Source organism: Colobus angolensis, unplaced genomic scaffold, assembly GCF_000951035.1.
Source record: "Colobus angolensis palliatus isolate OR3802 unplaced genomic scaffold, Cang.pa_1.0 Scaffold131, whole genome shotgun sequence".
NCBI lineage: Eukaryota > Metazoa > Chordata > Mammalia > Primates > Cercopithecidae > Colobus > Colobus angolensis.
In genome coordinates, this window is record NW_012114364.1 from 5,191,888 (window position 1) to 5,204,527 (window position 12,640).

At 33.5% G+C, this 12,640-nt stretch overlaps 1 protein-coding gene across 5 annotated transcripts in view; it reads right to left on the reverse strand.

Moving 5' to 3' along the window:
- PPFIA2 (protein tyrosine phosphatase, receptor type, f polypeptide (PTPRF), interacting protein (liprin), alpha 2) overlaps positions 1–12,640 on the reverse strand; it is a 514,858-nt gene that overhangs the window by 421,537 nt on the left and 80,681 nt on the right. For 4 of the 5 annotated variants that reach the window (XM_011934119.1, XM_011934121.1, XM_011934122.1 and 1 more), the window contains one exon: positions 4,312–4,365. The exons of the other annotated variant lie outside the window; for it this stretch is intronic. In XM_011934119.1, coding sequence (XP_011789509.1) covers positions 4,312–4,365 — 54 coding nt within the window. The remainder of the gene's footprint in view (positions 1–4,311; positions 4,366–12,640) is intronic. 5 annotated transcript variants of the gene reach the window in all.

Here is a 12,640-nt window from a genome sequence, read left to right on the forward strand (position 1 = left end):
GGGGAAAAAAAACCTAATAGAGTTTAAGAATGTTCAGGACAGTGTGTATATTAAACCCAAGGATATGAATTAGATGGGTAATCACTTATTCACCACACTCTAGAAATAAAGAGAACCATTAGCATTTAGGAAAAAAAAAAAAAACTTAGAATATTTAAAAGTATTAAGTTCTGTAGGGAACAAAATGTATAGATCTTATTATTCCAAAGTAATAAATAGAAGGAAAACAAGGAAGAAACTGAATACCTTCAGTGGTATTCTTGCTATAATTACTACATGAGGCAATGAAGTACATTTAATTTAAATCCTGATAATAACATTTGTAAAATACAATGAAACATCTTCACATTTGACAAATGTATGTTACAATGAAACATGGTCTGGAATGTCTCATGTAGTCTCTTTATTAGATTTTTTGTCAATATCGGCCCTTAAAAGACATCAGAAATATTAAGAAAGTAAATAGCTACTTAATAATCAAAATATTTTCCTAACCCAAATTTCAAAGAGAAACACCTCTCATTGTGTATATACAGACTCTGCTTGAGTCTGTTACTACTAAACTTAACTCGTATGGCCAAGCTGATCCACTAAATCCTATCTGTTGACTTACACCTAGTCCACAGTCTACAAAGAATTCTGGCACCAGGGCAGGGGTTGTCTTAAAAATTACACCTCTCTCCTACTGGCTCATGGGTTCAACACAGGAAGGGATGCTTCACACTGCTGGTTACGCACTGACCTGCACATCCACAGGCTCCAGATAGCGGGTTCATGCTTTACAGATATATAACAGAGTTTATGCATTGCACCCCAGTACTTCAGTATCCAAAATCCTCCTGGCCATCTGTAGCAGAGATGGATATATTTACCCTGGCCTTACCAAGGGTTGGCTGACAATGTGGGGCACTTTGAGTCTCTACAATTCCCAGGTTTTTACATTTTAATATTGCTCATATTTAAAACACAAAACACTATACAAAGTGGTATATTTACAAAGTACTATTTAATTTAATAACGAATTTTACACTTTCAATTTTGATTATCTAGTTTCTTTTCCTTTGTACTTCTTTGTAAATGAATTATATGCCTTTACACTAGAGGTTAATCTGCGATCCAGTTTTTATGAATGGGAAACATATGCCATCATATAGAATATCTTTTGATGTAATTTTCAAAGACAGTTTTAAGTTAATATTTAACAGACACTATTTTTTCTCCAATGATAAAAGCATTTATTATCTAAGATAATTACGTGATTTGGAAAAATCTGCAAGTTGTGTTTGCTGCTACAATTCATTTCCAGTTTCTGAATTAAAATCCTCAGAAACAGGCCATTGTAAAATTTTGAATCACCCTTGAAAATCATGAATGAGTAGTTTTCTTTTTCTTTATTAACATTAAAACTGAGACTACCTGAATTTTCAGTAAAATCTATTTAACACTTATTGTTAAAAATATTAATGCAAAATTCTCCTGGAGTTCTCCAATTTATTCTTAACAGATATGCAAATTTACTTATAATGACATTTGCAAATTTAACACAACCTTCTATATATGCCTTACCATTTGAAATAACAAACTCCACTCTGTTTTCTACTGCTTCAGAAATAACATTTGTGTGGACCCACAGCAAAATTTACAATTTTAAATATACCATTAACATTTCAAGATACCTCTGAGATTTCTATTACACTGGCAAAAAAATTACTCGACAGCTATGCATCCTTATGAGAGATCATTCACTCAGTACTTGATATATTCTGTTCAATAAATGAAAAAATAAAAGACTTTGAATTTCTTACCAATGAAAACATCACCATAGAATGGTTTCTACAAAAAGCATAGCTTTTGAAGTAGACAATAGTATTCTGATGATCTACTAAAATGACATTTTTTAAAGAAAGGAAAAAATATACTTTGGGAGGCCGAGGCAGGCAGATCACTTGAAGTCAGGAGTTTGAGACCAGCCTGACCAACATGGTGAAACCCTGTATCTACTAGAAATACAAAAATTAGTCAGACATGGTGACGCAGCTACTCGCTAGGCTGAGGCAGGAGAATCCTTTGAACCCAAAAGGCAGAGGCTGCAGTGAGTCGAGATCATGCCACTGCACTCCCATCTAGATGACAAACAGAATAAGACTCTGTCTCAAAAATTATTTTTTTAATTTTAAAAAGGAAAAAATAATTTAAAAAACTTGAAATTGATTTAGATTATGTATAATTTAGCCTGACTTTCAGTTTTCTAACTTGGAGGCAAAAACAATAGCTTCATTCATAGCTTTACTCTTAAATGATGGAAGTAATCCTAGATACTACTGGGCCAAATACCTAGATACCTTAGATATTTAGGGCTAAAGAAAATGACTGTTACATAGGTCCCGGCAGTATGTTCCAGATAGCTCCTTAACAGTGGGAGACACTAAATTAATGTGTAATGAACCCTTAGATTGCCTAAGCCCTTATGTACTCTGAAATTTTCATAATGTTTTCCACTCTACAAAATGTTATAAAATAAGCACAATCATTGAAACTTCAGAAAACATAAGTATGAAATAATCATCATGGTATAGCACAGCCAAGAAAGGACTCCTATCTTCTTCACAATATTATAAGTTGTTTTAAAAGAAAAAAAATCTATCTATCTATCTATCTATCTGTCTAAACATATAGATATACAGATTGATATACTATACATATATATATATATATATGGAGAGAGAGAGCACGCAAGAGAGAGAGATAAAGTTGTATAAGTCATGCCTATTCACTTTTATTTATTGGGAATGACATTGATGTGGTTTCCCTTCAGGATACCATTTTTCCTTTCTGTGACCTTTATTTTCTCCCTGCAAAAGGATTCTTTCAACAACCAGGCCACATACTCATTCAATCTTTCATGTTTAGAAACATGCTTTCTTAGAGGGTGTGACAAACTAATTTATTTTACCATGTAAATAATGGATAAGATCTTTATCAGTACTTGCAGAAGACAGATATTTCATTTTGCTTTGAACAAGGGACAAATCCTTTGAAAATCAACTAATCTCTTAACTGTAGAATTCTTCCAGGAATCAGTGAACAGTTGAGGGAAGTATTTTGAAGGTAGTAGATCTACTTTTCTGATGTAAGTTGAATTCTATGGACAAGCACCGTGCAAGGCAGAAGGGTAAAATTACATCACCTAAGCTCTCAGCTACAATACTTAAGTAAAAGACTGGCTATTAATCCTGTCAATAAACTTTCCAGGTTGACTTATATTAAATCTTGCCTTACATTGTAATGTAATAGGTCCAGGGGATAAATATAAGCAGCTGTCTGCAGCCAATACATTTTTCCACATAAATACTTAAAATAAAAATAAAAAGAAGGAAAAGGACTATAATATGTTTTTTAGCCGAATTTTAGGAGCAACTTGATGAAAATTATATAACACCATGAGACACATGAGAGTGAGACAGGAGAGAAAGAGCTACAACTGAAAGTTATCTCTTTAACAACTCACTGGCGTTTTAATGGAGTTAAAGTACTTCACCTACATGCCTATGTGAAGAATAGCTAAAAAAATGATAATACTGAGTTCTGTATGTTCCTCATTAAATTTCACTTTGCTAAATAAAAAACAAGTAATGATAAAAAGTATTCATTGACTGTTTGTTGATATAAGTTGAATTTGGCTTATTACTTTACATATACTCTTTAAATTTATTTTGGATCTCAAGCATGAAGTCACAGGGATGTCATCTATATCAGTGTTTTCTGAAATCAGACATCACAGAAAGGACTAAGATGTTCCAATAATAGAACATCAAGCTTTTGTTACTGCTTATAAATTATAATTCATAGAAACTTTAGAACACTTTATAAACTTTAATTTCCTGGAAGCTTCCTGAATTAAGTAGAAAAGAACAATATCGAGTCAATACTATTTATCACATGGACATAATTTTTCTCAGTAACTAGAAAAGATATTACAACCCAAATATCATACTCATATTTAGAATAATAAACTCTCCAATTAGTGTAGCCTCTTAGTAGAACATAAATTACTGAGATATTCTAATAAAGATTTTATTCCTATTTTTAAAACCAATAAATTGAGATAAACTTTTATGAGTTGTTAAAACTTTTTAAAACACCAGACCACACCTCAAAGCAATTTCGTACTTCTGTTATTAGTTACTATAACAGCTATATTTCTAAAAAGTACCTGTATATGACAAATAATACACAAGCAACCGACTGATGATCTGGTGTGTACACAATTCAATTCGTCAACGGTTAGATTTAATGAAGAATCTAACTTACCGGTGGATCAGCCCCCTTAGAACCAGCCAGCCCTCCTGTTAAGGATTCGATATCCTGAAAAGGGGAGAGGTGTTGATTGTAAAATGCTACTCAACAGCATGAAGAATCCCCCAATCCCACAGTGTAATAATTTATTTAGCTGCAAAGTTAGGGCACGTCAGCTAATTTTTTTTTTTTTTTTTTTTTTTGCAATCTTGGACACTGTAATACTATACAAATAGTCTACATCTAAAGATCTAGATATTCTCTCCAACTCTGAACAGTCTATAAAAAGAAAAACATATAAACAGATATTTTTGAAATATGCAGATGTTTCATCTTTGAAGAGCTGAAGTGACAGCAGAAAAAAGAAAATTTAAGAAAACTTCAGTATAACGTATTATTTTCAAAAATATTAAACCCATGGAAAATGTTTAACCTAAAAAAATTAAAAATATTTTATTTTTTATGAATACATAATAGTTGTACATATTTAGGACATACTTATGATATTTTGATGCAAGTATTTGATGTCTAATAATCAAACTTAGGTCCATCGCTTCAAACATTTACCATTTCATTGTTTTGGAAACATTCCATATATACTCTTCTAGCTATTGTGAATTACACAATAAATTATTGTTAACAATAGTCACCCGATTGTGCTACTGAACATTAGATCTTATTCATTTTATCTAACTGTAGATAACAATATTAACCAAATCTTATTTTTTCACCCCCTCCCGACTAGCCTTCCCAGTCTGTGGTAACCACCGTGCTATTACCACCTCCATGAGATCTTTTTTTAATAACTCTCACATATGAGTAAGAACAGGTGACATTTATCTTTCTGTGCCTGACTGATTTTACCTAATATTCTCCAGGATCATCCATGTTGTTGCAAATTTTAAAAATTATAACTATGGTCTAGTCTATTTCTACACATAGAATATAAAAATATAAAGAGATCAATTTTTAATTTCTAATAGGTAACCAGAGAAGGTCATGCTTGAGTAATGACTATAGCTGTTAAATTTGTAAATGGAGAAATAGGGGACAGTGTGATAAGCTGTATAGGCTGTAACCTGTTTATAGGAACAATTAAAACTCAGCCTTATCAGTTCTATGGCTTTGGTTCCAGGGTTATTAATGATTATATGACTTATTCAAAAGAAGTTGCAATTCTAGGTTTTAAAGTAAAATCACCCAGGTTTTTAGTGTTTGCAACTGATTTAAGTTGTAAACCATCCCTCATCCCTCCCAAATGACAAAACACAACTCTCTGCTAAAAGGATGCTGGAAATGAGTTTTGAGTTAAATTGAATGGTTACACTTTTTGGCTAAAGATGTTCTTTCTTATGACTCTGATCACCTCTTACCTGTTTGCATCTAGTTGGAAAGACAGGGATGAAGAAGGGGGAAATATAGTTGCATTAAGAAAGCAAAGAAGAAGGATAATTAAGTCCCGAGTGAAGTGACAGAAATTTAAATGCCTATGATGAGGAAAAAGGCCAATACTTGGATATCATTAAGAGGACTTATGCTACTAATTCACTTAGGACTTAATCAAATGATTTTCCCCTTATACTGAAAAAGTGAGGACTCTTAATAATACAATATGGGGCTCGGATGAGCATGTGATGGAAACATCCAAGGAAGGGCACAGGGAAGTATAGTGTTATAACTGTTTCTATCTGAAAAATGTTAACTTTGAACAGGAACATAATGGGTAATGAATTTATTCATGCATAGTCTATTAAAGGTCACAAATGACAAGGAGTACTTACCAAGAAAATTATTAAATGGTCTCCTTTCTAATGGATATGTATATATATTTTTTTCTCCACCCAGAATCCTTTTGAGGAACTACTCGTTCCCCACTCCCATTTTAGCTACAAAAGAGGCTAAAAATTTGCTTCAAATATTGTAGGGACCTGCCAGAGAATTAAGGCAATATAGAATCTGAAAAGCATAATGGTAGAGTTTAAGTCCTTGATTGTATCATTTGAGGAATGTTTGAAATTAGATGTTATCTCTGCCTGCAATTCAGCTTAAGATAGGTTTCTGGTTCTGAAAAGTAAAAATGTCCTAATTATATCTGCATTTTTGATTCTATTTGTAAAAGGCCCACCCTCCCCATCCTGTTGAAATGCTTTATTCCAACATCATGCCCAACATAAAAAAATCAATTCACCTAAATTATCTGATCTTACATTTTCTTTATCATTCTTACTGTCACTTAAGTAAATTTTGTCCTTGTATAATTAAAACAAAGCATCAAACATATGTATAAATTGGCAAGGAATGTTAACATCCTTATCAAATCCAAAGATAAAATATAACTTAAAATTGTCTTAAAATCTCAGGAATGAACAACATTAGGTAGTAAAATGATTAAATATTAGATTTACAGATAATAAAACACACAGCTTACGCTGTTGGATACTTCTTCTATGACCATAATGAAAACAAGTTTCTGTTCATGTAAAATGTTTTTTCCAACTATATTTAAAATGAAAAAAAAAAGATATCAAGTGCATTTGGAGTTAATACATGTCTTTCTTTGTAGAAAGGCATATAAGTTATATTAATGATGTAATTTTTAATGGAGCTATCAGAGGGATAATAGAGAAACTGATTTGGATAACAATTATTTTAGCAATTTACTCAATGCATTTCCTCATATTTTGTAAAGTTTGTTCATTAAGATTTCTTACCAAAGATAAATTGTGCCAATTTTCAGATTTTTAAAATTTTAAGCTATTTGTGATAGTCATGTCTTGAGAAAAAACAAGAAACAAGAATGTAGAAGATGAATGAAAAAGGCACTAAAATTTGTAGTTTTTAACACATTGAATTTAGAAGCAAATTATGAATTAATGGCTCTAAATAGTATACAGATGTGTATTATTATCCTCTAAATGGGTAGGTTGTAAATTGAACGTAAATCATTCAATTGTAAAAAAGTGTTTGAGCTCATGTTCTACTGTGAGTATAATTTGAAAAAGAGTGTCCTACTTGAGTAGAGGTCCGAGTTAAACATGGCTTATCAGTTCATACAAAAGGAATTTTCTCAGGTGTGAATAATGAACGTAAGTATGCATGATTGCATTTATGTTGTAAAATTAGTAGGTAAAACAAATACTTTGAGGAACTCTGAACATATGATTACTACATAGCTTTCAAATGATAACTAAAAGTGAGTCAAAAATAGATGGTTGTTGAATATTTTATCTGCAAAGTGTAAGTAAAATCTTTGACAAATGTGTCTATTTTGTTATTTCAATATATTTTATATAGATAACAACAAAAGGGGACATCAAATAGTATAAACATTGACTTCCTAGAAAGTTTTTTTGACTTACTATTGCAACAATATTGTTTGTTTGATTAAAACACTCAAAACATATTTTTATTTTTAACTAGGCTACAGAATTTATTTAACCATATTGTATACCATGTTGAGGTCATCATTTGTATCTAATAGCTAATAAAATAGCTACTACTCAGTGAACAGTTGCTATGTGCCAGGTACTCTTATAAATGCTTTGTAGACATTAATGCCATAATAAACTTATGTTAGTTAATTATTTTCTCACTTAAAAGGTTAGATAGTTTACATAACTCACACAGTAGCATAGAGCTATTAAGAAATGGGTTATAAAACATATAGGACTCCAAACCTGTATTTTTTAAATTACCAGTCCTAGTGAACAGTTTCACCCTGGTACCCTGGTGACACTGCACATATCTATGTTGGCGATGCAGGCAAGGCTAAACCATAGGCTGGTAAATCTTGGTGGAATACCCCATGACCCCCCCAGAACATGGCAAAGGAGGCAGTCTTATGACGTAGCTATTTCTTATTTGCATCCCTCACACCAGTGAGGCATGGGACTTTCCACCTCACACCTCCCTACACTAGGTCCATCTTCAGGCTATCAAACCACTTTGGTGCAGTATGGAATTGGCTCCTCCCTAGCAGTGCAGCCCACTTCTCTTGTTGCCTATCATTTGACCCATCTGGTTCAGTGTTGTCCAGTGGAAATTGGGACCAGGACCCGAATTAGAGCAAGGTAAGTGAGGTACCTATGGTGCAAACTTTAAGTAGGAGCTCATTCTTTGGGTCATACAACTGCTGACCTGCACTTGTATAATCTTGATAGCGAGTACCTTATTAAATGTTGTGCCCTAAGCACCTCACTTGTCTCATCTGAGTCCTGACCTTTCTAGGGACCTTAGGAGCTGAAACAGTGGTGGTCTTCCTTATGCTGACTGTGTAAGTAACAAACATAAATCCATTTGGATTCTCTTTGTCACTCGAATCTGTACAAGTGTAGCAAGCACCTACCCCATGTTGTTGCTCAGGGACTGCATGCTGCTTCACCCTGGTATCCTCAATCATATGACTTTTTATCGTCAATGCTGAATGAAATAAACTAGGATCTATTAATTATATAAAAAACTTCATTTCTTAAAAATCATTTCAGATAATGAAAGATTCATTTTCCTCTCCAAGGTATGAAAAACCTAAGTGGGGTTATTAGCCAGTCTTTAACACAGCTGTGCAGATTCAGTTTTTCAACATTGGAAAGTTCTGGTCCTGGCACGAAAACCTAGTAAACCAAGGATGGCCAGTGAATCAGAAGTCTTAAAGCTTGGGAAGGTTGAGCTCCAGGAAGAGTGAGGTGATCAGTGTCAGAGCTCTAAGTAGAGTCAGACTTAGGGCATTCTCAGACTTGAGGAATCTACATTGCAATGCATTGGTACTACTGGTTGTTCGACTGCACCTTTGCTCCCTGGACCCCTGCTCCAAGAATTGGCATATTTTTCCCTTGGCAAACACTTTGAATGATGGAGCTATAGAGATTAATCATGTGGCTTTCAGTGTAAGCCATCAAGTTCAGACTGTAAGTCTTGCTTCCTTTGTGTGCAGGTGAAAAAAAAATAAAAGAATATTAGGATTATCATTTTCTTCATTTATGAATGTATCCTGTTTATACTAGGGCCACGTTCTTTTGTTTTATTGGCCCCATTCCCACATATAAATCTGTCTATCTAACTGATCATGTACAACTCTTACCTGCTTTTACACACCATATTGTATTTCTAAATTTATTACAGACAAAATTGTTTCTAATACACATTCTGTGGAGAGTGACAAACTTTGTTGAATTTGTTAATTAGGCCTATTTGATTTATTGTAGTTTTTTATTGTATAATTTGCAAAGACAGATAGTTTTAAGTCTTCATTTCTAATTTAGATGCCTTTTATTACTTTTTACTTGTCTAATTGCTTTGAGTATATCTTCTAGTACAATATTGAACAACAGTGGTGAAAGTGGACATTTGTGATCTTACAGGTAATACTTTCAGTCTTACAACAATGAATATGAAGTTAGCTTAGATTGGATAAATGCCCCTATTCATGTTGTTGAAGTTCCCTTGTAATTTTGGTTTTGGGAATTATTTTATCATGAAAAGGTATTTAGTGTTGTCAAATATCTTTATTGCAACAACTGAGATAATGATGAGTGTTTATTGTTTTGTTTGACTAATATGATGTATTAAATAAAAGATCTTTCTAATGCTGAAAAAAAAAAAATATTAGGATTTCAAGTCTTTCTCAGAGTTGTTGCTGGATTCTTATTTTTATCCCTGAAGAACAGGATCAGCCAATTATGTTAAAGAAAAATATGATAAAATAGTTTGGCTATTGAATACAGTAATAATGAACAAAATAAAATTCTAAAGAGTTAGTTGATTCTAGCATCACATATGCCACAAGACCCAAGATATCTTCAAACCTGATCATTACATTTAAAGTTAATATCAGGTTTTAAGCTTTCACTTGTTCAAAAAGTCACTTAATGTAATATGGAAATACTTAAAACATAATAATTGTCAATTATGGGCATTTTAAAATTTCAGATTTATGCATTGTTATAGGTTAAATTATGTTCCCCGAAAATTCAAATGTTGAAGTATTAACCCTCAGTACCTAAGAATGTGACTGTGTTTGAATGTAAGGTCTTTAATGAGGTGATTAAGGTGACTGATCCAATATGACTGGTGTCCTTATAAGAAGCAGAAGAATCAGGGATGCGTGCACACTAAGCGAATGCCATATGAGAACACAAGAAGAAGGCAGCAATTGCTAAGCCAAGGAGAGTGCCTCAGAAGAAATAAAATCTGCAAACACCTTTATCTTGGAATTCTAGTCCCAGAACTGTGAGAAAATGCATTTACATTGTTTAAGTCACTCAGTCTGTGGTATTTTGTTATAGGAGCCCTAGCAAACTAATGCATGCATAATTGTAATTTGGGAATAGTTTACAGATTCTTTGGGAAAAGTTATAATATTTCAATATAGAGTACATAAGAGTTCATTGAGCAGTCTATAAAAAAGTCAGTATCAGTGGGATCAATGTGAAATAGTAAAACAACCATTTCTATCAAATGGTCATATTTAAAATTATTTCAAGTCTTTAAAATATGTAATGAAGTATTATAAATATGTTAAAACTTTACAAGATTTATTGTATTCAAAATATTGAAGTAAGCATTTCTCTTATCTCCTTTATAGAAAAATTCCTCAAAATTCCTCCCCACCACATTCTGTTGATATGCCCTGTTGCACCCACATCACTGCAACTCCTCTTATCAAGGTTGCCAATGACATCCTATCGTTCAAATTTAATTTTTTATGTTCTGTCATCATATTTCTTGATCGCTAAGCTTCAGTCGACACAGCTGACTACTCCATCTTTATTGAAATACTTTTCCCTTTTGGCTTTCATTTATTTTCACCCGCTACATGATTTTATTTAGTACTGTGGCTCTAAATATAATGCATGCTGATAAATTTTGAATTTCTATCTTTAGCTTCAACTTATCCTCTGAGATCCATACTGCCACTTCAATCTCCAGTTAGATGTATTATAGCCATGTAAAATGCAATAATGCAAAATTAAACTATTGATTTCATAACAACTCTTCCCTTAAATTAGGTTCCCATCCCAGTGATTGCCATCTTATGAAATGACATCACCGTTCACCCAGTTCCTCAGGTCCAAATCCATCAGCAAACACTACTAAGTCTATTGTAAAAATACTACTTGAATTTGACTACATCTCACTACCTTCATTCTTGTCATACTAATCCTTTGGACTACATCAATAATATCTATCACATAAAATGAAAAAAATAATATATATATAGCTTTCTAACTGTTGTCCATGAATTTCTTCTTATCTCCCTCTCCCCTATATATTCTCCACAGAGTAGCTGAACTATCCATTTAAATTGTAAGTTGGATTACATTGTTGTCTTGACCAAAACCCCTCAATAGTTTCCCATCAATCTTAGAACAAAACACAAACTTATTGTTATGCTCTGCCATGCCCTGTATGATCTGGCTCTTGGCTATCTCTCTGTCAATATATTTTGCCATTCTCCCTCCATGCTGCCCTCTCAGATACAATGGCCTCATTACTATTCCCAAACAAATTCAAAATTTGGCTTCTATCTCAGGGCCTTTGCACATGCTTTTCCTGCTTCTTAGGGTGCTCATTTCTAGATGTCCTAGTCCATTTTGTGTTGCTATAAGGGATGACCTGGGGCTGGGTAATAAAAAATAAATAAAGAAAAAAGGTTTATTTGGTGCAGAATTCTGAAGCCAGGAAGTTCAAGATTGGACTTCTGCATCTGAACAGGGCCTCAGGCTGCCCCCACCTGTGGCAGAAGGCCAAGGGGAGCCAGCTGTGTGAAAAAGTGAGGAGGTGCCAGGCTCTTTGCAACAACCAGCTCTCATGGGAACTAATAAAAAGAGAACCCACTCACCCCCAAGGGAGGGCATTAATCTATTCATGAGGGATGACCCAAACACCTCACAGTAGGCACCACTTCCAACATTAGGTGTCAAATTTCAACATGGGGTTTGACGGGGACGAACATTAAAACCATAGTAGTAGATACCCTCCTATTAACTCACCCACTTCATTCAGATCTTAGCTTACATACTAAAACTCTGAATGACCTTCCCTAACCAATTGTCTAAATCAGTCAAGGTTCCACCTGAAAAAAACCGATAAACTCAGAGACTATACAGAAAAGCATTTAACAAAGGGATGATTTATAGAGGTATGGATAGTTTGCATGGTCCAGAGGAATGGTGGTACACACGGACTAGCAACAGCTAGACATTGTAACTACCCTTAAACCTAAAGAAGTAAGGTACAAGAACAATGTGGTCAAGAGTCCAGCAAGAGGTGACTACCTATCATCGGCTTATAGAAGAGCTTGCCACACATTGGAGACTCAGTAAATGCTTATTGAATAATACAATTA